This window comes from Vollenhovia emeryi, unplaced genomic scaffold (assembly GCF_000949405.1).
Source record: "Vollenhovia emeryi isolate VEMERY1.0 unplaced genomic scaffold, V.emery_V1.0 DF939147.1, whole genome shotgun sequence".
Lineage (NCBI taxonomy): Eukaryota > Metazoa > Arthropoda > Insecta > Hymenoptera > Formicidae > Vollenhovia > Vollenhovia emeryi.
This window is the reverse complement of record NW_011967219.1, coordinates 696043-720951: the sequence shown is the minus strand read 5'-3', so window position 1 is coordinate 720951 and position 24909 is coordinate 696043. Positions and strand designations below refer to the sequence as shown.

Below are 24909 nucleotides of genomic sequence, written 5' to 3'. Positions count from 1 at the left end.
ATTAATTTGTCGATAGATTTAATTAAAAAGTACATGACACTCTATTTATTTATTGTATTTTTGTTGAAACTGAATCGAATAAAAAATCAATCGATTAGTCGGAATAAATTAATCACGAAGAAATAACGCTCGACTTATATGTTTATCCCAATAAATCCGTTTTTCAGAATCGTCCACTTGATAATTACGTTGCTGATCCAATATTTTCTGATGAGAGATTTGGAAAAACTGACAGGCTCGTTACGCATCTCCTTAATCTACTTTATTGGTGCTCTTGCTGGAAATTTGGCCAGTGCAATTTTTGTCCCTTACAGGGCAGAAGTAAGTACTTGAACCTTGTGTGTTATTTGCAAATAATACCTTAATAATAAAAAATACAATTATTAGTGACGAAGAACAAAATTCTTTATAGAAAAATTATTAGTAGTAAAGAATACAAATATTAATAAAAGAATTTCTTATACTGCCTTTATAAGGATGTATAATTTTTTAGAAATGTCAGATAATATCTCTTAGAATTGTCAAAACAATTTGCCTTAACTAATGCTAGACAATAAACCAAAATGATGGAATTATTTTTTCCATATTATATTTTTTAGTTGTATTCATCACAACACAAATTTCGTTCATATTAAAAGAACTTTTATCTGTATGCATTTACTAATTGTGACCAAATAATATGTTATCAGTATTTATAACCATTTTCTGCATTTGACTGTTAAGATTTTGTAATACTTATTAACTTTATTTATTAAATATTTATAGATATTTGCCAACCTAGTATTAAGAGATATTATACAATCACTCTCTTCTTTTCTTTAAAAACCTGCTGTTTCATATTAGAAATCTATCTCATAACAGAGGACTTTCCTTTATATAAAACACAAAAGTTCTTTCAATGTAATGCGTGTTCATGGAAGTTTTTATATGTGTACATCTACAACATTGTCCGCTTAATTATAGGTCGGTCCAGCCGGCGCGCATTTCGCTTTGCTTGCTACGCTGGTGGTTGAAGTGCTGCATTGCTGGCCGATGCTAAAGCACCCACGTCGCACACTGTCCAAGCTGATCCTGATCCTGCTGGGTTTGCTCACGCTGGGAATCCTGCCATGGATAGACAACTACGCGCATCTATTCGGCTTTATCTTCGGCTTCTTGGCGGCCTACGCGCTGATGCCGTTTATCTCGTTTGGCCACTACGACCGTAGACGGAAGATCCTGCTGATCTGGGTCTGCCTGATCCTGATCGTGGGCCTGTTCGCCCTGCTGCTCGCCCTCTTCTACAACGTACCGGTGTACGAGTGTGAGGTGTGCAAACTGTTCAATTGCGTGCCGTTCACCCGCGACTTTTGCGCCTCGCAGAACATCAATTTCAAGCGGGAGGAGCCCGCAGTATGACACACGGGGCCGCGGTACACATCCGAGCGCGAAATTGTTCCGCTCGGCCCCCGACCTCATGCTCCTCATCATCGCGCGCATCACTACAATACACCATTGCCGTTCGCCGCGCTCGTTCTGACGACGCTCCTCGTCGACTCCCAAAGACGCGTCTGAAGTTGCAAGATCGATCGGAGCTGCATAAAAGAGAGTTTGAAGGATGACCACAGCTCGAAATCGTCGAAAGCCTTAATTGTACGAAGCTGAAGAACAATTTCTTTAAAAAGGGAGATTTTCTCGGATCTTTAAAGACAAATTTAAAAAGGGTAGATTTCTTCAATCTTTGAGGAAGCTAAACGCAAAATTTTGAGGAAGCTAAATGTAATGAATTGTTTGGATTCTTTGGAAGAAGTTGAAAGAAGATTAATATTTTTCTTCCTTATAGTCACAGAGAAAAAGGAACAAGTCTCATTAAAGGAAAAAGAATCTTCAATTTCTGAGAAAGATAGAAGGATAATTTCTTGTCTCTCCGATAAAACTGAAGGAGGAATGAAAATAAACGTTTCTTTGGCCTTCAATCGATATTTAACAATCTCATCGAGCTTCGAGGATCACCAGACTTGCGTTATCCCACTTGCAAGATTGCGGAACGCTAACTTTGAAAATAATCCTATTACTTAACGACTGCGCTTCCACGATGACACTATTCGAATCACCGAGCTTCTGAAATTTCGCGAACTCAAAGCTTCTACCTTGAGAGTTTCAGCGTTTTCTCGAGCTTTGAGAATCCACGATCATTTTACGATCGTTCGCGTTTCGTAAGAGTGATATCACGGTGCGTTCGGGGGACATGGGGGTTTGATAGTGCCTGGATCGAGCGGGTGAAGGTGATGGATCCCGACCGACATTTTCGCTACTGCCAACGAACGTTAGAGAGGAACTCGTGTTCGTCGACGCACGACGATGCCTTAACATTATTAAGTCCCAGCGTAGTGAGTGGCTCCCGACGTGAGCTGGCCGGGGCCCAGCGGGCCTTGAGGGAGCCCAAGGACTCTGAATCGCCGACGGAGTGTAAATATATACGCGGGTCTTAGATGTCCCGCGACGATGACGGATGGATGCTCCAGGGATCGTCCTGGGGGTCCCGCGGAGTTCGGCGCGGTTAGCATCCACTTTCTCGAGGTGTTAATAGGATAACGGAGGGGGAGAGCCAGATGTAAATAGGATCGAGTCTTGTTACCATTGTAAGAGCGATCTTAGTAAGCTAACTTTAGGGAGAACCTTGAAAGTGCGCACGTCTTTCGTCTCTGCACGATATAGTCCCCCGCACCTCCGACATCCGGAACTATTGTCTGTGATGGCTTGACCTTGGAGATATTTTTCGTAGCACCGCGACGGCCGTAATGACGATGGCCGCGAGCCTTCCTGCAGGGACGATCGGTGGATGTTCACTATCTGGATACCAGTCGATTGCTCGCACGTGCGAAACATTCGCGAGTTTTATGGAACTTGATATATTTGTAAGAAAAGGCGAAATTAATACACGTACCTTTCCACGTCAAAACCACTTCGAAACACTTTCCTCTTTAAAGTTATCTTTAAAGTTATCGGAAATACAGACAAACGTTTTTAGATAAAAGCTTTATAATTTTCGATAAAATATTCTAAGCCATATATCGATTAAATAAAATTGTAAAAGATCAAAGGATTGTTTTACATAGAGGAGAGTTCCCGTGTATGAGATACCGAATTCATTTTTTGTAATTACTGGAAATCTATAGGCACAATTAAAAAATATAATAGCTCATTTTGAAGGGAATTTAATAAGCTTTACGATGCTGAGATGTAAAATTCAATTTAATTACTTTTTTAAATTAAAAAAAATATGAAAAATGAACTTTACGCGAAATCGAAACAGTGTACTCGTAATACGAGGTATCCCGAGAAATTGCTAATAAAGTGCAAAATACATAAGTATTACAATTAGAAGTTTATTAAATGTTTGTGAAAGACAAATATAATGAAAATGTTTCAATATTTTTAATCTAACAATGAGTCACGGAAGTTTTTCGTTTACGCCCTCGTTTTGCAGATGGTGTTGCTACAATTGGTTTTTTATTTTCATTAACAACTGATCGCGACAGTTAACACTCGATATGTTATCTCGTATGAGTACTGAATATCTCGTAATACAAGCCGCACACCTTGCGGTTTTGTGACCATCAAATTTAATCTTTACAACTAAATAATTTAACATGTATCCTGTATTTTCCCACTAATACAATCTTACTCTATCACTGCATGCAGAATTTATTGCCAAATATTTTTTATTTATTACATAATACATAAAACTCAGCTCAATAGAACTTGACGACATTCAATTTCTTAAATCTCTTTTTATATTGACTACATGCACGATCGAACAATGAATTTTTCACTAAATAGTTTTCACTCTAAGAGTAATAAGTTTATAGTGGAATTAACTGATGGGCGCTTATTAGTTTTGCAGAAATCCCGCTATCTCATAATACGGATCTCTCCTCTATGTATCGCTATTTTAATGATATTTATAAAGATGGCTTAAATAAATTCGACGGATTTTTATATCATGCGCTTGTGAGTCCGAACAATATATACAGATTCTAACAAATTATGAAATACATAATTTGTTATACTCAAGTATAATTATTTAAAAAAATATGTATATTGTGCGGAATTAATATTAAACATGACATAAGCTTTGCCAAATTTTTATTGTTACGTTTTTACTTCCATAACATAATTGTTTTTGTACAATAATTATTAATGGAATTATACTTTGACATAAATATATCTGATTTTTCTTAATTTCCTCGATAAACTGGTTCTATTAATTTAATTCAATAATACGAGATTTCATTAGCTCAGAATTTAATCAGTTTGTAGTTTACTTTAACAAATTATATTCCAATTTTGTTTAACAAAAACGAATTTTAATTTTGTGTAATAATATTAGTCGTTTACTTGGAACGTTACAATCTTAACGTTAATATCTCCAACCAATGCAATCTTATGCAATGTTTTAACGAGATTTATATTAAAGTGCGACATAACAAAATCTTGCATTTTACTATGATTTAAAGTACAGTCCTGAATTTTACATTGCGCTTTAATATCGAATATCACGAAAGTCTAAGTACAAGAAAACATGGGATGCATGTAATATCAAGAGGAATAACTGACGAGATATCCGGTTGGTACCCAGATGATTGACTCCTCGTCGAGGATAGGAGGGAAGGGGAGGTCCGAGGCAGAGGAGGCGGAAGGAAAGTGTTAACGATTTAAGGCGAAACGAATCAATTTTTTATAACAGTGTGAGAGAGAAAGACAGAGAGAGAGAGAAAGGTAATGAGAGAAAGGAAGGCGAGAATATCAGAATTCTTGATCAATTTCCAAAGTCTGTAAATATACATTTGCGAAATGCGATAGGGGGAATGTGAGGAAGTGTGAGGGAATGGAAGAGGTGTGGAAGAGACAGATACGCGAGGCATTCGCGTGAGATAATTTGATGATTTTTGTTCGGGGGATTGAAATCGTGTAATCTCTTTTAGTGAGGGCGAGGGATCAGATCCCAATCTTACTGGCACTTCGTAACAATGGACGCGCCGTTTCTTCCATATCTACGCGTAGCGCGGAAAATCATACTGGTTTCAATCCCTAATTTATTCCGTTCACCGCCACGTGTACATACGACGTGTGTGTACATACGCGCGGGTATTCCATTTTATTATTGAAATTGTCCTGTAATTAATTTCGCACAAATCTGTGGAATCACGCTTGTAGTTACGATTACGGTCAATTCGAGTGCACGTTTCGCCATTCGATATTCGATGAATTTAAACGAACAAAAGAACTTTGAGGAAATAATATATTGAACGTAAAGTGAAGGTAAAGTGCAAGGGACAATGTAAATTTGCGATCGAGATTGTTGCGGGAGGAAAAAAATTTCTCACATACACGTTTACCTTCTTCTGATATTTCTGTACCTACGACGTGCTAAATATTTCTAATTTGTTCTTTCGGCCTCGTAAGCCTTTGTACTTTTTTTTTTTCAAAGCGGTTGAAAGAACTGTGCGGCGGCGACGCTTCGCATTCGCCAGACAATTACATTAGCATTATGCGTGCGGGATGCACAACGTAACTTGACGTCATTTGCAGGCATTGTCATACCAGTTGCCACGATTGTCATTGCTATTGCTCGCATTTAATCCAAACTATGCATTTGGAAACTTTGTGATATACGATTCGATGATCCCACGAAGGAATGGGAGAGAATGAGACGGGAAGAAAGTTGTGTGCGTGTGTGTATGTGTATGTGTGTGTTTTCTGTGTGTGTATGTGTGTTGTATGTGTGTGCGTGCGTGTGTCGGGGTGGCCTCACCACCCTGTTAAACTTTTTTTCGGATTATTATATATAAATATTATAAATATAAGCGTATACATACGCGCGAGTTAAGGTGGATCGTCGATGACGAGCAACGTATTGTTATTATTGTAAATGTGTTATATACAGATAATAGCATGCAACAAATACGTACACACACACACACACACACGCACACGCACACACACACACGCGCGCACGCACACGCACACACACACATATACGGTATACACGAGGTACATGGATATATGAACAATCGTATATACACGTACACACACGATGGAGATAAATAAATTGAGAACTTTCGATAATTCCATACCGATCACGGCGAGGTGGAATGTCTCGCTCTCCCTCGTGGAGGCGAGAGAGGAACAGAAAGAGAGAGAGAGAGAGAGAGAGAGAGAGAGAGAACGAAAAAGGGAAGAAAGAGGGTAGTTTCATCCCGACTATGGTTGTTCTAGAAGCCAAAAATTACAAGCAAATTGCGCGATCGAACAAATTTTTTCTTTAATTAATCTTATTATGGCTGTGCAAGACGATAGTTTTTGTGGAATTCATTGTACGGGGTGTCTCAAAAGTTGCGCGGCGCTTCTGTTAATTGCAGAAGTTAAATTAAGGAAAATAACATTTTTAAAGTCTTTAATAATAATTTTATGGAGTTTGATAATTCAATAGAGTCTTAATAAATTTTGAATTATGAGCAAGTAAAAGTGAGGGAAGAGGAAGATTTTAAGGAATGTATTTTCAATAGTAGAATCATGTTGCTTCCAGACATTTTTGAAATTGGATTTTGACTTGGCATCCAGTTTCCAAGATACTGAAAGCTGGAAATTCAAAATGTACAAACGTGTTTCTTTATATTGTGTTTTTTATGTTATTTATAATTAATCGTTTCTTTTTACTTTGTAAAAAGGACAAAGTAGTGACGTTATCTCGGTAGAATCCCCGATCGAGCGGTTGACTTGTAATTTTTGCGATGCGGCGAATCACCGCCCTTGTAAATAAACGTATGCGTCAAAAATGGACCAAGGATCTACATAGTGCAGCTCGTGCGTGTAAAATTGATCGGCAGGTAGGACTGTAAGTAAAGCTACAATTAATCCTAATTATTATGGAGGAACCCCGCGAAAGATAGGCGAATTCGGAGGGAAATTCACGGAGATTCTCTTTTGCGAAATGAGAATCGTAGTTTTTGAAGTCAAAAATCCGTTAAACGCTCGACCAGACGGCTTTTGCGTAAATATACTTTTCTATTCTACTAAAGTTGACTAGCGTAACGTTTCGTGGTGGTAATTTTTTATTCTTTTATATTTTGTTTCGAAAAAAAAACGCACCAATTGGGCAGGTATTGTTCACTTCGATATTTGGGACTGTTTTTCGTGCGGGTTTCCGTGCAAAATGCTTTCATTTCCGTGGATATTTCTACGAAAGCAGACGAAATTATATATCGAGAATATAAAAACGAACTTTACAATTGTAAAATGTTTGCAAAATTTTAAGGTAACTCGTATTCTGGCAAACTCGTGCTCGCACGAGTTTCGCGCTACCGAGCTGTGATTTCGAAAATTGGGGGATTCGATTTCGCATAGTGAACTCTTGTCCGTCTTTCTCTCAAAATTCGCTTAATTTTTGCGGTGTAAATAAAACGGGGCGCCGGCGCGGCGGCGCTGGCTTGTAATTAATTAATTAAGGCTCTCGCGCCTCTTTTATATAAATATTATACATATATATATGTATATTATATACGACTTAAAAAAAAGAACATTCCACCACGGCCGCGCGGTATTATTTTTCTGTATCCCTGTATCTATAAAAGCGCGATATAAGTATTAAGAACGGACTTTAAGGGAATATACGACTGTATTAATTAAAGATTGATCAACTTATTATTAAATCACCATCATTATCATCATTATTATGGTTGCCATTGTTAATATCATTACAATAATTATCTTGCCCTGGGTTCTCATCTATAATCATCGGTGCCCTTCGATTATTATTAATAATCATTACATTGTACTTGTCGCTGTTATATACATACACATATAAATATATAAATATATAAATATATACATAAATATATAAATATATATATACGAATGATATATATATTAATTTAATAACAATAAAGAAAAACGTGAAACACACGTGATCTAATTTGTGTGTGTGTGTGTGGATCAACGATCCTTTCTTCAAGCAATAACATCGGCGAACGTTCGATCGAAGTTTAATTATATTACGAGTACAGTGCACTTTTCCATTAAACCGTGATTTTATTAATTTCATCTATATATGCTTTCATTTCTAAAACTTTGTGTAAAACGCTCTTTATTTCTGTGTAATTCAGAATTAACGCTTGCTAGGGCTTAGTTGCTCATCGTCACAAAATCCCTCCATCGATCTTTAATACTCGTTCACTCGTAATAAGTTCCCACGACGAGGCCTATCGCAAAATATTCCGCAGTCTCGATCACATGGGTGGAGTACGCGTCTCTCTGAACGTCCCATAATTTGCTAAAATCTATTCGCACGCCTTGCCCTAACTTTTGGACGATCGACATGACAACCACAACTTTGTATCTGGAAGCAGCAATAAGATGAATCGATAAGATGAAGTTGCTCGGGTAAAAAAGTGTATTCTTTACACTCGAGTGACGTAAATATAAACATTTTATACTCTCGCTCTATTATACAATTAAAATATATTATCAGATAAGTCGTGATGGTCTAAATGGTAAAGTTAAAATGTGATTACTAATTATTCTAAATTTATTTAACTTAATGATGCATCAGAAACAAAGTAAAACGAGTTCGAAAATACATTTACACGTAACTCTTCAAGATGATTATTACAATGGTAGGTGTAACATAGTTTTTTTAATCGACTTGACATTATTACCGATCATAAAACTTCCTGCAAATCTTGTCGCGCACTTCTTCCGACATTCTCTGGCAGATTTGCATGCAAATCTGAGGATGATATTTCAAGCTGGCTAAATACTCCTGCATCACGCCGATCAAGATTAAATCAACAACCTCGCACTTGAAGGGCTTGTAAGCTTCCAGACGGTAAGTATTTTGATACTTCGGAACCTGGTGGACAATTTTCGTTAGCGTCTTCATATTTAAATGAAGTCATTTTAAAGAAACTCTGAGTAAATCGCGTTTCTCTTCCCTGCAATCCTTTGTTCGTTGTAATAATAATTTTTGGGGTTATAAATATGTTTAAAGTAATGTGCAAAATTTCTTGTATCTCGTGGAATTTTGCAGTTTTTATGTGCAATACCTTGAAGCCACCTTTTTCTATGCGAAAGAATAGACTTTTTGGAATTCCTGCAATGCTCTGTGGACTGCTGGTTCTGGTTTTGGAGCGGCGGATAGCTCTTTCAACTGCGGACCATGCCCTCGGTACTGATTGTTGTCCTGAGAATTGTTAGCAATGTATCCAATAATTATTGTTATTTGTATCAAATCAATTATTGTAATCATTAATGCATATTGTAACGAGACCCCGTTTCAAGCTTTTAAATCGTTATTAATTAGAACTTACTTGCGCCCATGCTTGTTGCAAATTGTTTTATTTAAAAGTATAAAATAATAAATAAAAATGAATAGAAAAATCGTGTATATCGTCTATCAAACAGATTGATATAAAAATCGTGTATAATGTATATCAAACGATTAACATGACTTCCAAAAATTACATTTAGCTTTTAACTTCAACCCCCTTGAAATTGCAGCAATTTATTCTGCTATCATTGTATCCCATAATTTCCCTATTAAACTAACTTTTATAAAAATAATTATGGGGCGCCTTTTTATAAAATTGCTTACATAATACCATAATAGAAGTTCGTCGAAAGTGTACTTAATCATCTCTATTATTCTTGTATGTTAAATTTTAAAGAATGCAGATTCAATAATGCAACTCAGAAACACAAGAATGATCGAGAGGCGTGCGATCGACATGAAAAAAGTAACATTCTAAATTGTCTAGCATAAAAATAAATCACAAGCCAGTAAGAAATGACTCGTCGATCGATGATCGATGATCGATGATTGACATCGTTTCGACATCGATCGACGAGTCATTTCTTGCTGGAAATTAATGCTTGAAATTGGAAAAAATGAAAAATGTAATCTCAATATATCGAATAAAATACCGAAATTATAATCAAAATAAGTCCAGGAAAGTTGTGGACGGAATAGAAATGACGTACAAGTGGGAAAGGAATGGATATGCTTTTATAAGAAATTGCAATTTATGTAATCGGGCATAAAGGGTGCAACTTGCATGTGCATGTGCATTTGCATGGGCATAGGGAAAACTGGATTGTCAACTTTACAATTTATTCTTGGACGGTATCTGTTCGATATTTTTGCACAATATATTAACAATTGTTATTCTGTCAACTCGATAAAAAAATACACAGAATACTGATACATCATAATAATATTAGGACACTCTGGAGTCCTGCCCAGGTCAAAGTCGATTGCAACAAAAAATATATATATATTTATTTATTTATATACTCTTTTATGTATAATAATCTGTGTGGAGGGTGGGTCAGTATGCGTTCTCCTCCCTTGGTTCTCGCGAAACGTGTGTGTATATAACGTGCTTACGTTGATCTCAATCTTTCTTTGCCGAGGTACAAATGAAATATCCTTGTATTTATTGATTGATTATTTTGCGAGGGCGCCTGTTCTCTAGAATCTACGTGTTTAAATGCTTTCTAATATTTACACAATTAAAGGACACTTTATTTTTAAATGTTGTCGAGATAAAAAAATTGTAAAAGTCCGAAAGATCGAATTTAACGAATTAATTTTTCTCGTAGGACTTGGAAGTTGTACTATTGAATAATTATCAGGATACTGGGACATTGCAATCATAGTTTGTGCGGAAGAAGAATTACGCTTACTGACCCTGCAAAAAATATATGTATTAAAAGGAATTAATTGACGCTCGATTTGTATTGATTGTCTCATTGAGAATTGAATTCGAAATAATCGATACTATTCTGCTAGTAATTAATTTATATATCTCTTTTTTTACAAACCAACTTTAATTACCTTGTTCACATAGTCGGGAATTAAAACAAATATTTAATATTTTAATGCAAATTAAAATATATGGAGATTATTTTGGTTCTGTTTGTCGTTCGCTATTTTTATGGAATGTATGAAATTGTTAAGAAAACGCAAAACAGTGCTAACTGTTCAGTATTAAGGAAGAAGTAGGAAGAAAGAGGAAAGTATGCAAAACTGTTGAAATAAATCTCTGATTTCGAAACTTAGGAAGTTAATCTGGTGAAATAAATTCTAATTCCTTTTAATTCAGCCATCTTTTGCAGGAGGAGTACCTCACATAATCTAGAAAAAAATGTACAATGATGTCGGCCGGGCGAAGGTTCCGAAAGCACAATGTTCACTGCGCGAGAGATGTTTTCTTTCTGTCGTAAAATCAATTTGTGCTCTGTAATAACATTCACAAGAATAACATTTAATAACGCTCATGTGTGAAGAAACATCTATCTCACTCCTCCGAGTTCGCACGCTTCTACTTATCGTAACAAGGAAAAGGCCACTTTTCAACATAAAAAACTATATAACGCCACGCCTTACAAAAATACTCCGCTAAGAATACAGCTTTTTGAACGGACGTACGTGCATCATTGACGCTCAACTACCAACAAGTTAATCGCGAGATTATTTTCAACCTCGAGAATATTCGCCATTGAACTTTCATCAAAGTTATTGGCTGTTATAGAAGTAATATTAGATTTCTCATCGTTTTTATCTTATAATACATAAAGAGAAAGAACAGAAGGGAAAAAGAACTGAAACTGAGAATATTTAATTAAGCTAAATAATAAGGTGTTGGTCAATACCTTCGAGCTTGATCAAATTTCAATCGAAGTTAAATCTGATCCCGCGGTATCGTAGTTGAGAATAAATTTCACGCGTGCACTAAGTGCTCAAATTGTACAGTAAAAACAAGCGAGACACGCTTGAATTACTAAAGTCATCGAATTTTACAAATGTTATCGAACCCCCAAACGTTTTGGAACACAAGTTTTTTTTTTGTAAAACAATAGTAAACTGCTCTCTTTCGTAGCATGATTTCGTCGTACTGTCGCAAGTTGCAAAATGTTACAAAAAAACAAAGAAATGTCATGGTAAGTGTTGTAAAGGATTAATTAAGAATTGAGCGCACCAATTCGAGCACCATGCGCACGTGCACGCATACACACACATATACATACACATCCTAGCTATTGAAAGTGTCCCGCGTTATCGTTACACTTCAAGCAGCAACCTTGAGAAAGAATGGAATGTGTTGCATCTTTTATGGTACACGGATAACATGAACATTATACTTTGTTAGCAATTATATTTACAAGACTTACAAATCACACACCTAGTAAAAAATGACACAGTCAGTGCCTATTGCAATTTGCTTTCGCCCTATTCTCCCCGTGGAATCGATGCTAGAGACTCATTTGGCCAGTCCGTTGTCTGGCGGCCGTTTCGTTACTCTCCGAAATTTCAAGATCCTAAAGCCAGTTCACAATTCCTGGCTCGAGGGATCTGGAGATTTTATGAGAATCTATGGTCAGAGATCCTCATAGGTCTGGAGGAGGCAGAAAATTAAAAACCTAAACACATCGAGATTCTTAGATGCAAGGACACGCGAAGTTATGGACTTATGATTACTGCGTAATATCTCTTTCGTCAAAGGTATTCGAAAACGTCCCTAAATTTTTTTTATCCGGAATTTGAAAGAAAGAAAAGGAATATAAAATATAGAGCTCTCCAAATCTTAAAATCCATTTGAAGATTTGGAGATTTTATAGAACCATCTAAGACTCTCTTTCTCTCTCTCTCTCTCTCACAACATTTTATATCCTCTCTTTCTCAGAAAGAGATCCCGATATTCTCATATCCGCGGATCACTAGATGAGACAGAACCTTTAATCAATCTGCCACACGTTAAAAACATCTCGATGAATAGCTTAATAAATAACGTACACGAGCAGTCGCGAAGTGATTCGCACTGTTTACGTAAAACTGGTAAACTAATTTACGTTTGTGTCCCTATGTGTTCTTCGCAGACTCGTGAAATCTCTCCACCTTGCGTATCAAGTTCGGTGCACAACAGATCTGAAGGAATTCCTAAATTGGAATAGTCCTAGCACTCGGACTTGTCCTCCTCGACCAGCTGTTGAGTATCCTTCCCCGAGTCGATGGGCGTCGGGTCCAGTTCTCTCCTCTTCAGATGCAGCTGCGGTGGCTCTTTGTGCTGTATGCTGGAGGGCTTCATCTCCGCCGGCACTTCGTACATGCTGCCGGCGCCGGTGCCGTTCGTAGTGCCGCTCTCCATGTTCACCGCATCGTACATTGGATTGCTGAAATCTCGGTTCTTATTGGTAACGTCGTTCAAGTTGTACTCCACGTCGAGAGGCTCCTGCAAACGCAACATATCATAATGATTACACGTAAATAAAATTTATTGACATATTGCATCAATACATGATTTATCCAGGACGACGTATTTAAATCATGGTGAGCAAAGGACTTACCATCCTCTCATGAGCTTCTGTACCAAACTCTACATTGCTGCCTTGGCGGAAAGAAACACTTTGCGCGCCTGTGAGACTGCCGAGGCCACCGGGCTTGCCACTATAACCATTGGTCAAGTTTAACAAAAGATTGTTTGTATTCTGCACTACTAAATTTTAAAATGATCATGCTTACAATGGTCGTTTCTTGAGAACCATGAAGATCGCGGCGACACAGAACAGCACCAGCAGGCATATGACTATGGGAATAACTATAGCGGCGGTGGATCCGCCCGCACGAGCGGCGACCGCCGCCGTTTCGCAGAATTCTCCATGGAATTCCTCGCGACAGTTACACGCCAGCTTGTCGTCCAACTCTTGACACCGTCCGCCGTTCTGACAGCGACATATTCTGGGCTCTGGCAGAGGCCTTTCGTTTGTGGCGTCGCAAAGCCTCTCGTCGTCCTTCATCAGGCGCTGAAAGATGCCAACGCTGTCTGAGCAGAGACAACGGTGTCCACCAGGAATTCCCACGCACAGATGAGTGCACTGCTGATCGTCAAGGCATGGATTTCTCAGACTGGTGTTGTATCTCAGCTGATGATAGATTTTGACGCCTCCGGGACTAGGGAGATTCTTAACGATGGTCTGCGGTACTCCTCTGCCAAATTTATCCTGTCGAACGAGTTCACCCGTCTGCTTGGTGGTCCAATAAAGGTTGTTCTCGAAAACATCCAGCGCTATTGGACTCCTGAGCGGTCTGCCTTTCAAAACGACTCGTCTGTTGGTGCCGGCCAAACTGATCGCCTCAATGGTGTCCAACTTGTTGTCAGACCAATAAAGCGTGTGCTCCATGGAATAGTCGATGGTGAGCGACGAAGGACTAGCGATTCGTTCTGTCACCAGCGACTTGCGTCTGGCTCCGTCCATCCAGGCTATCTCAATCTTTGGTTGATTACCTGAGTCGGCCCATACGATCTCCCCTCGCTCGGGATCCACGGCTACTGCTGTCGGTTGTTCGAGATTCGTTGAGATTATGCTACGTCGATACCTGCCGTCCGATTTAGACATCATAATTTGCCCGCGAGGAGTGGTTCCTGATAGATCGATTTCACTCCAGTATAAATTACCGTCGATCCAATTTACCGCTAAGCTCGTTGGCCTGGAGTCACCTATAAAAATAAATACATAGTGAAACTTACCGCGCGACTTATCTCGTAAATAGATAAGAGATTTATTAATTTTAAAGGCTGCTCCACGTAGCGATAGGAAAAGTCAAATAAGTGCTAAAAAATCTGAACTTTGGGAAAACTAAAATTTTTTAAACCCTACATCATTATTTCAGTAAAACCCAACTAACCAACTATAGAATCGAATGATACATACTCATCATATTGAGGTTCTGCGCGTGTCCAATCTTCGCTTCACCCTCTTTGGCATTCACCATGTAGGACCGTTTGATGGTGTTGTCGTACGAGTCAATCCAGAAAACGTATTCCGCCTTCGGATCAAAATCGATGGCCTGCACTCTCTTCTCGTTGTCTATCACGTCCATCTCTTCCCTGGTGCGCAGGTCGTAGGCGCGGAGTTCGGGTCCGTTGGCGAACAGCACGACAACGTTATCGTTCTCGGCGCGGCACACACCGCTGTGCCTGTCCGACAGTTGGAAACCGTGCCGGCAAGAGCAGGCGTACGTGCCGTTCAAGTTGGTGCAGATGTGAGAGCACTGGTGGTTACCGGTCTGGCACTCGTCCACGTCCACGCAGTGCTTTCGGTTGTCCGGCGAGATTATGTAACCAGGATAGCAGGTGCAGATGTAGCCGCCGTCAATGAGATTGTGGCACTCGTGCGCGCAACCGCCGCGGTCGGCGTCCGTGCAATGCTGGCTGTGATCTGAAAATGCAACATAGGTAATGACGACTATTACCGCCTATGGAGTGCGAGTGATGAGAACGGAAACGAGACTCACGGCATCCCAACTCATCCGACAGATCCCCGCAATCATCCGCGAGATCGCAGAGTTTTATGTGGTCGATGCACTTCTTGTTCGCACAGGTGTACTCCGTGATCGGGTCGCACGGGCGAGTCTGCTTCACGCACATCGTCATGTTGTTCTCGTCCGAGCCGTCGCCGCAGTTGTCGATCCCATCGCACAACTGGTACCTGGCGATACACTTGTGGTTGGCGCACTGGAATCGTCTCTGCGTGTCACATTGGAAGTTCGCTACGCAAAGAGACGCAACAACGTTTATCCTCCCGTTCTTGTTGCAGAGGAGTCAGAGCATCAGCAATCGACTCACCGCAAATGGTAGGGCTCTCGTCGGAATTGTCACCGCAGTCGTCGGTGCCGTCGCAGATGTCGTTCAGCGACACGCAAAGGTTGTTGGCACATTGGAATCGCGATTGCGGGCAGTACCTTCCTCCGGGGTATCTCGGTGGGCAGTTTACCTCGTCGCTCATGTCGCGGCAATCTCGCGCTCCGTCGCAACGAAGATACGATGCGATGCAGTGACCGCTCGCGCATTGGAAATTTTCGTTCTACGACAAGCAGCGAGATACAATATGAGATCGTAATGCGGCAACAAGACTGCTAGTCGTCCAATCCATTTACGTACCTTGCACACCCACTGATGGCATTTCTCCTCGTCGCTGTTGTCGCCGCAGTCGTCCTCGCTGTCGCATCTCCATCTGGACGCGATGCACTTGCCGTTCTTGCACTTGAACTCGGACTCGGAGCATTGGCGGTACCTGTCCTTGCACATCGTGTCCGTCTCGTCGCTACCGTCCCCGCAGTCGTCGGCGAAGTCGCACAGCCACTGATTCGGCACGCACCGGTTGTTGGCGCACTTAAAGTCCATCTTGGGATCGCACTTCGGACAGTTCTCCGGACGCTCGTCGGAACCGTCGCGGCAGTCGTCCTTGCCGTCGCAGAACAGCCACTTCGGAATGCATCGGTAGTTGGCGTGTCCCGGGCAGCGCTGCCACCCGGTCGTGCAGTTCTTCTGCCGACACATGTAGGCCGGCTCGTCACTATCGTCGCCGCAGTCGTTGTCGGAGTCGCACATCCATAACTTCGGTATACACTTGCCATTCTTGCAACTGAACTCGGTGCTTGAGTCGCAGACGCGGTTGTCTAAAAAGTAATGTAAATTGCAGGAATTGTAGCAGACGAAAAGAAAGAGTACACTTGATCGATCGAAACTACAGAGAAGCTAGTAAAAAACAGTACAAAGAAAAGATATCTGATACTTACGACAAATAGAAGGATCTTCGTCACTGCCGTCCTTACAGTCGGCGTCCCCGTCGCACTTCCAGGAGTCGTGTACGCATCGGCCGTTGGACTTGCACTTAAACTCGAGCTCCCCACACTCGAGCGCGCACTTAGCTTCGTCACTCTTGTCACCGCAATCGTCAATTCCGTCGCAGATCGTCACGCTCGGCGTACAATTTCCGTTCGCGCACTGGAACACGCTCGGTCGACAGATCCTCGTCGGGCAACTCGACGACTCGTCGGAACCGTCCTTGCAGTCCTTTTCTCCGTCGCACCTGCGTACAATTTTCGTCGTAATTCCTCCGTCATTTATTTATAAAACAATAGTAATCTAAGCATGTCTCACCTCCAGTACCAAGGGATGCACTTCTCGTCGGGCGGACCGCAACGATGCTGACCCGCGGTGCAGTTCGATACGCATGTCATATTGTCCTTCTCCAGAATAAACTGATTCGGGCACGCGCATTTGGCTGTGGTGACTCCAGGCTGACCGAATCCCTCGCGCAAGTACGAGCTGGCGGGCGGTGCGATGAGGCAAAGATGCGAGCAATTGCCGTTGTTTACCGCGCAGGGGTTGTTGTACGGCAGCTGCCGAAGAGGGTGATAGGCGTGAATGTCGTAGGGCCGATGGGTGGTGTTGCGCAGCACCTGTAGGCGTTCGCCGGAGAACTTCTCCGCTCTGCTGATCGCCTTTAGATTCCAGTCGGTCCAGTAAATGAAGTCGTCGAACACAGTGATGGCGAACACGTGCGGCACCGAGGCGCCGGACAGGACGATCCGCCGATTGTGGCCGTCGAGGTCGGCGAAGGCGATGTAATCCAGGTGGGCGTCGGCCCAGAAGATGCGATCGGTGAAGTAATCGATCGTCAGGGCGTTCGGCCAAGCGATATCGTTCTCCCAGTTCAGAATTTGAGAGAAGTTGCTACCGTCCATGCCTATCTTACCGATGTACGCCTGAAACAGACAGTGATTCACGATTGAGTTACCGTAACTTTGCCTACGGTACAATTACTCGCGAAGAAACCGCGATGCTCAATGCGACATTCACCTGAAGATGCCAGGACGTATAGTACAGATATCCGGTACCGGGATGGACCGCGATCGCGCGTGGGTCTGCAATTTCGCTCTTCAATGTGCGCCTATTCGTGCCGTCAAGTTCGGCGACGTCTAGGTGTTTCGCGTGGCGATCCAGCCAATACAGTTTTCGACCAACCCAATCTATAGCGATACCCTCGAGACCCAGACTGTCATGACGAATGATTGGTTCCTTCTCGCCGCCGTTCACCGATGCTCTAAACAACAGCAAGACATTTAAATAAAATAGTCTCCTCGGTAAAAGAGATGTATCTTCGTGTTATAGCATTAAATAAAACAAGCACATGGAATGTACCTGTATATTGTTTTCGCTGTAACGTCGCAGAAGTATAGCATTTGCTGGCTGTAATCCGCGTCGAGCGCAACGACGTTGATCAGATCCTGATGCATCAGGCTGTAGTTGGACGCGTCTATCGACATGTTCCTAACGTAATACTTATTCGTAAAGACGATCCACGGCTGAACGTTGTCCCGTCGCTTGCACGTGTGCTCGTCGGCCTCCCTGTCGTACCAGTGCTCGTTGCACTTGCAATAGTAACCGCCGGGCGTGTTCTCACATTGCTGGCTGCACACCTGGGGCGTTTCGATGCACTCGTCGATGTCGTCGCAGGCCTTGCCGTCCGCAAGCAGCTTGTAGCCGGGATTGCACTCGCAGTAGAAGCTAGTCGGCGTGTCCACGCATTTGTGCCCGCACTGATTCATCTCGACGCGAGCGCATTCATCCACGTTGCAATGCGCCGGCTCATCGCTCTCATCGGCGCAGTCCGGGTCTTTATTGCACACCAGCTGCGAGTCAATGCAGTTGCCGTTCGCGCACATGAAGTCCTTCGGATTCGGGCACGTCGTGTTCTTTCCTTTAGACGCTAGAAAAAACGTTTTCATCGATTGCAATAATACCTCGTGTCGCGCCAGGAAGAAGATTGGAAAAGAATGGATCGGACACATATTTGGAAAAGTAAAAATTGTCACCGTTCTTCACGTGCAAGTTGGACTGGAGGATTAATTGTGTTTCGCGCGCAGTTTAGTACTCGATTGTTCAATTGTTACTTACGACATCCTACTTCGTCTGAATGATCGCCGCAATCGTCCTGGCCGTCACAGCGGAATTGCTTGCGTATGCATTTGAAGTTCTGACAGGTGAACTCTTGGCTGTTGCAAGGCTTGTACTGGGAGTTACAGAACTTGCCCTCGTCGCTACCGTCGCCGCAATCGTTATCGTGGTCGCACAACCAGTTGCGGTTCAGGCACCGTCCGTTGTTGCACGTAAACTGATTGTCGGCGCAAGGAGTCGGCGCCGGACAGTGATGCAGAGTCACATTCTCGTCCGCCCCGTCGACGCAGTCCGGGTCTCCGTCGCACAGCCACTTCTTCGGGATGCACTGGGCGCGATTCCACATTTTGTTCGCTGTGCAAGTGAACTCGGTCTCTTCGTCGCACTTTCTGTCGTCTAATAAAAATTAATTAACTCCTTGAGACGGCGGAAAACAGGTTTGCATCGTAATGCAGGATTGAAATACTACAAATATCGAAGTTCCGCGTGACGGTTGGAAAAACTTACTGCACTGATGACGCTCGTCTTCGTCAGAGCTATCCAGACAATCATTGTCCCCGTCACAAATGTAAATTCTAGGAATGCAGTTGCCGTTGTCGCACGTGAAAAGATCGCCGAAGCATGTCCTACCCTCGGATTGGCAGTAACCAGGAGGTTCGTCGCTTCCGTCCAGGCAGTCGTCGTCTCCGTCGCAGTACCAAGTGGCCGGGATACACCTGGACAATGCGTTTGCGTTTAGAAAATACCTTTCTATTAAGGGAAGAGATCATTTCAAAATAATTTTGTAAACGTATATCTGGTTATTAAAATTATTCATCAAACGCGGAATCCTACCTGTGATTCGGGCATCGGAAGCTGTTCTGAGGACAGGTCCTCTGGGCGCAGTGAATCGGATTCTCATCGCTGTTGTCGCCGCAATCGTTGTCGCCGTCGCAGAGCCAGTAGGGCTCCACGCAGATGTTCGTCTTCTCGCACTTGAGATGATTCATCGGGCACGTAGTGTTGCGAGGGCATCGCTCGTGCGTCTCGTCGGAAGTGACATTGTCCTTGCAGTCGTTGATGCCGTTGCACACCTGAGATTGCGGGATGCAGCGGTGATTGGCGCAGGTGAATTCTCCCGGCGCGCATGGTGGGTAAACGCAGCCCTCCTCGTCGCTACCGTCCCGACAATCGTTCTCGTGATCGCACTTCCACGTTTTGAAGATACACCGGCCGTTGTTGCAACGGAACTCGTTCGGGCTGCACGAGTGATAAGCTGAAACATAAAGATCCATGGAGATTTTCTATTTTCGAACTCTTCAGGGACACTCGTATCGGACTGATTTATCTCGAACTTTGTGGCACTCACAGCAGTAACTGGTGGCCTCGTCAGACCCGTCGCCGCAGTCATCGTCGCCATCGCACGCCCACATCCTGGAGATGCACCTGCCGTTTCTACAAGCAAACTTGTTCCCGTCGCAAGTGACGTTCTTCGGCACGCACATTCTGTCCTCGTTCACCAGCCTGCTGTTGTCGCCGCATTTGCACTCCGCGGAGCCGTTGTGGCCCGGGTGGCAGGACTCGTCGCAGCCGCCGTTATTAATATTGCAAGGATTAACGGTACATTGTTGTCTAGCCGCGGAGTAGACGTGAAGATCTCGCGGCGAGTCCTCCAGTCGCTTCACCAGCTCGATCTTGTCGGCCCCGGTGTGCTTCTCCGCTCGGTAAACTCCACGAAGCTGAAGGTCCGTCCAATAGATATGCTCCCTGAAGACAGTGATAGCGAAGGGATAGATGGTAGCGCTAACCAGAATTTCCCTGTTCTTTCCTTCGAGATCGGACCGCTCGATCTTCTCGCGCACGGCATCGGTCCAGTATAGCATCCGATCGTCGTAATCGATCGCTAGGCCGCTGGGTTGCGAGAGATCTTTATCGATGATGGCGCGTTTCAGCGAGCCCGCCATGGTCGTCTTGAAAATCTTGCCGGACGTCCCGAAACGACCCCAGTCCGTGAAGTAAAGCGAACCGTTGCAGGGATCAACGACGATGGCACGCGGACGATCCACGCGTGCGATCATCACCAAGTTAGATCCATCGATGTCCATTGCGTAGATGCTGTTGTTGGACGAATCCGTCCAATACACCTTCTTCTGAGTCCAGTCGTATGAAATGCCTTCGGGATTAATTCCTTTACTGATCAGCGTGTGCAGATTGGAGGAGGACGGTTGATCCGCCGGCGTCCACGCGATCTTCGCCCAAGGACGAATCTGAGTAAACAGCAGCTTCTTGTCCTGATAATCGAAGTCCACTCCGACTACATTCGTTAGGTTCCCGACAGGGGCGAAGGGTACGTTAGTGTTGTGCGGATCTATATTAATGGCGCGAATCTCAGTTCGCGTAGCGAACACGAGGTACTCTTTAACGTTCTCGCAGGTGCGACCGTCGGAAGAGATATTCCCCACGGCGCAGTCGCAAGTGAACGATTTATTATTGTCCTTCGGGAAAGCGAAGCATAGTTGAGAGCATCCGCCATTCGTTACCTGTAGAAACAAGAATTGTTTTCCTTACTTGTTGTCTTTTTAACTTTGTTCGGAAATTATTTTTGCGAGTTGTTTCTTTAAAAGTTTGAAGCTGCTTTGAAAAACGTAATTTTACCTTCTTAAACAATTATGCATATCTCTGTATTTACCTGCGAGCAAGGATTCGACATATCCGGTGGTTGACTGTTTTGGTCGAAGATGGCGATGTCCCTGAGCTTTTGCAGATTTGTTCTGACGGGGACAGGAAGACTGGTATTGCCCATCAGTTTGCTCGCCTTAAAAACGGTGGCCAGATTTCGATCCACCCAGTAGACGTCTCCGCCGAAAATAGCAACGCCCATTGGATTCGGCAGATTTCTACGGATTATCTCTCGATTCCCGCCGGTGTAGGACACTTTCTGGATGGTGTCCAGTTTCGAGTCCACCCAATAAACATCGTGCGTGGCGAGATCGATCGTTAAATCGCGCGGCGTGCTGATACCGGATGTCACAATGGGAGACCAATTGCTACCGTCGAGGAAGGCCTTGCCTATTCGAGGATATTGTCCGTAATCGATCCAATACAAGTATCGTTTGATAGGATTCACGGCCAGCTCCCGAGGAGCGTCTGTCGTCGTCTTCACGAGCACTTTTCGGTTGGAACCGTCCAGCCAGCAGACCTCCACGTAGTTGTCGTGCGGGAAGACGTTGGCGAAGTATAGATTTCCTGCGATCCAGTCCACGGCAAGACCACGAATTCCATTGGAACCAATTCCCTGTTTGACTACCTGTTGCAATTCCGTGCCGTTCGGTCGTATTCTAAAATATAACGGAAATTAATAGTCGATTAACTTTGATTACTGTACCGTCGTCGTGAAGAAAATATGGCTTCAAAAATTTTTCCATTTTAACATTTGTAGAAGCAGTCGATAGTTACCTGAAGATGCCATTCCAAATGCCTCGATTGAATTCCACCCAATATATCCAGTTGCCCGCGTAATGTACGTCAACGTGAAGGATATGATGACCCACTCCAGTAATAGGTATCATTGCTTCCTTGGAGTCCTTGAGACTGTAACCCCTGGCAATATCCAATTGAGTCACCACCGCGAAAGTCTTGTAAGGTTCGCATCTGGTTTCCGTGACCTTTTTATATTCCATTCCACAGGCACAAACGCGTGTACCACCAGACGCAGGCAGACAAAGCTGCTCGCAGTCGCCGTTATTTATAAGACAAGGATGGGATCCGGTCGCGCGTTTTTTATAAATTGTTAGAGTACGAAGCTCAGAATCGTTATCAATGATAGTGGTTGGGTTGTCGCCGTTAGGTAGATCAACGCGTTCGATCTTGTCGTAAAGTGGGTCCAGGTAGTAGAGACGAGACTCGTGGACGGCTATTGCCTTAGGCATTGCCATGTTGTTTGCCGCAGTGAGAATGGTGTGGACATTTTGACCGTCTGTTGACATGGCTTTGATGAAGGCCGGATTTTGGCATGAGAAGTACAGCGTCTTGCTAGATATATCGATGGTGATTGCTTCAGGACGTTCTAGATTCTCTGCGAGGACCAGCGGATTGCTACCGTCCATGTTTACGCGTCCGATCTTCTGAGGCACTCCGAAACCTCCGTCGTCCACCCAAAATATTTGTGCGTCAAGGGGATCCACGCACATCGCCTTCGGTTTAGATACCGATGTACGATTTCCGTCGTTTGCCAAAATGATTGTGCGGAATCGCGTCTTGCCATCCAATTTAATAGCCTCGATATTGGATGCGAATTTGTTGCCAATAAACATATTGCGCCCGAGCCAATCCAGCGCCATGGTGGTTGGTGAACCAACAATGCCAGTATCGCCGGCGGGATTTGGAAACTCTGTCCGGTTACCGCCGTTGTATGGAATGGAATAAATCGTGCCATTTTCGTCGTCACTATCTTTGCCTAAAGCAAATAATAAAATTGTTAAGAAATAATAAAATGCTACTTAAAAATTCTTTCTTAGAGCTTAAAAAATCTAAATCTTTAAGGCCTAAGAAGATTTTGTAAAACAGGAAGTACCTTGGTAAAAAAATTATAACGTCCTATAATATTTTTAAGAATTTTTCATATTTTATATTTATAAAGATTTCTAATAAAATGTCTTGAACTTTTTCATATTTTACAAATTATCTTCGAAAATTGTAGATTTAGAAATCTTAAAAATCTTAAGTTTCAGAATTTAGGTGTAAAGAAATCTAGAAAAGATACAAACTTTCTTAGTATTTCTGAAGTGTTTCAAGTATGAAAGAATGAAGGAAATATTTTAAAAACTATAAAATTTATAAGAAACATTTTGTAAAAAGTTGTAAGAAAGCTTTATGGTACATTAGAGAAAGCTAAAGAAAACAGTTATACCTTGCAGCCAGTAAATAATACGATCCTTTCTATCGTACTCGATAAATCTTCCGCCTTCCACACCTACGATGGGCGTGATGTATCCGGTCTTGGCTTCTTTAGGCGTCAAAGAAACGTCAACGATCTGAGAACCTCGAAGAACCATTAAGTATGGCGTCTCCTCTTCCATGCAGCGTCCGTCAGATAACAATTTAAATCCAACCTGGAATAAACGACAGAAAAGAAAGTTATTCAATCTGAATAAATCAAATTTCGGATAGTCTCCTATTATCTACATAATCACTCACTTGACATTTGCAATTGTATCCCTTTGGATTACTGGGCGACAGAAGACATAGATGTTCGCAGGATGCGTTAGCGCAAGGATTCGCAGAAATCGGTTGTAGCACCGCGTGATGTACGTGTATGGAAAGAGGCTGTGAAATTAGATGCGAGACCACCGTCTGATTAGAGCCCTTAAACTTGTGTGCCGAGAGTACCCGATTGAGCTGCCTGTCAGTCCAATACATAGTGTCCTCAAAGAGAGTGAGCGAGTGAGGATGCAGAAGGTAGTGCGAGCTAGCTAGAACCTGCAGTCTCTTGCTACCATCATAGAGACAAGTATCGATGAAGTCTAGCTTGCTGTCTGCGAAATATATTCTGCGATTTGCGATATCTAGAGCTAGACCGTTCGGCCAATAGATCTTCGTGCTGATGATGGTCGATCGATTGGTACCGTCCATTCCAATTCTTTCAATTCTAGGATTTTCACCCCAGTCGGTCCAGAAGAGCCACCTTGCACCTGGACTGGGATCTAAACACATTCCACGTGGCTGCGTAATATTCTCCTTGACGAGAATCATCCTTCCAATTCCAGTCTCTTTAGCTACTTCGATTGTATTCAGTTTCGAATCTAACCAGTACAGATTCTGGCCAATCCAGTCGTAGGCTAGACCTTCCACCAGATCCAAACCGGTACTGATAATATCTTGAGGATCACTACCTCGATCTAACCGCGAGATTCGCTTCAGCTTCATGTCCGACCAGAAAATAGTACCTGTGTGCATATTGCTGGCAGTCGCCACGACGTTTTCTACATTGATGGGAACACGTTCCAGCGCTTGATCCTGAAGATCAGCCACAAGAATAGTATGTCTATTGGAGATAATCAAGAACGCAGCGCTGTGATTAAACGCCTTGCACGAGTGCTTATCGGCGTCCAACATGTAACCATCGATACAGCTGCAGTAGTAGCTGCCC

At 42.8% G+C, this 24909-nt stretch overlaps 3 protein-coding genes across 3 annotated transcripts in view; 1 reads left to right on the top strand and 2 right to left on the bottom strand.

Moving 5' to 3' along the window:
* The window catches only part of LOC105566139 (inactive rhomboid protein 1), a 58855-nt gene extending 54734 nt beyond the window's left edge, over positions 1-4121 (top strand). Inside the window, exons 16-17 of the mRNA XM_012019910.1 lie at positions 168-321; positions 964-4121. Coding sequence (XP_011875300.1) covers positions 168-321; positions 964-1398 — 589 coding nt within the window. The 3' untranslated portion in view covers positions 1399-4121. The remainder of the gene's footprint in view (positions 1-167; positions 322-963) is intronic.
* Positions 4122-7884: 3763 nt separating this feature from the next.
* LOC105566138 (tctex1 domain-containing protein 1-like) lies at positions 7885-9360 on the bottom strand. The gene is made up of 4 exons (XM_012019909.1): positions 9351-9360; positions 9087-9223; positions 8700-8893; positions 7885-8380 (listed from the first exon to the last, which is right to left on the bottom strand). Exons 1-4 carry the CDS (start codon positions 9358-9360, stop codon positions 8215-8217), a joined length of 507 nt encoding a protein of 168 aa, XP_011875299.1. The 3' UTR covers positions 7885-8214.
* Positions 9361-10133: 773 nt separating this feature from the next.
* Positions 10134-24909, bottom strand: part of LOC105566137 (low-density lipoprotein receptor-related protein 2) — a 52846-nt gene continuing 38070 nt past the window's right edge. The window contains exons 12-30 of the mRNA XM_012019908.1: positions 23958-24903; positions 23671-23872; positions 22218-23217; positions 21451-22099; positions 20131-21301; positions 19617-20037; positions 19290-19498; positions 18783-19178; positions 18027-18594; positions 17685-17928; positions 16983-17590; positions 16619-16911; positions 15981-16498; positions 15666-15903; positions 15335-15589; positions 14752-15258; positions 13562-14537; positions 13387-13486; positions 10134-13271 (exon numbers count right to left, since the gene is read on the bottom strand). Of these exons, the coding sequence (XP_011875298.1) occupies positions 12996-13271; positions 13387-13486; positions 13562-14537; positions 14752-15258; positions 15335-15589; positions 15666-15903; positions 15981-16498; positions 16619-16911; positions 16983-17590; positions 17685-17928; positions 18027-18594; positions 18783-19178; positions 19290-19498; positions 19617-20037; positions 20131-21301; positions 21451-22099; positions 22218-23217; positions 23671-23872; positions 23958-24903 (9577 nt within the window). The 3' untranslated portion in view covers positions 10134-12995. The remainder of the gene's footprint in view (positions 13272-13386; positions 13487-13561; positions 14538-14751; positions 15259-15334; positions 15590-15665; positions 15904-15980; positions 16499-16618; positions 16912-16982; positions 17591-17684; positions 17929-18026; positions 18595-18782; positions 19179-19289; positions 19499-19616; positions 20038-20130; positions 21302-21450; positions 22100-22217; positions 23218-23670; positions 23873-23957; positions 24904-24909) is intronic.

Coding starts and splice junctions, on each gene's coding strand:
- LOC105566138 (XM_012019909.1), bottom strand. Junction 8,894..9,086: donor TAGAAAAAGGTGGCTTCAAG/GTATTGCACATA, acceptor ATTGTCCACCAG/GTTCCGAAGTATCAAAATAC. Junction 8,381..8,699: donor TGCAGGAAGTTTTATGATCG/GTAATAATGTCA, acceptor TGCTGCTTCCAG/ATACAAAGTTGTGGTTGTCA.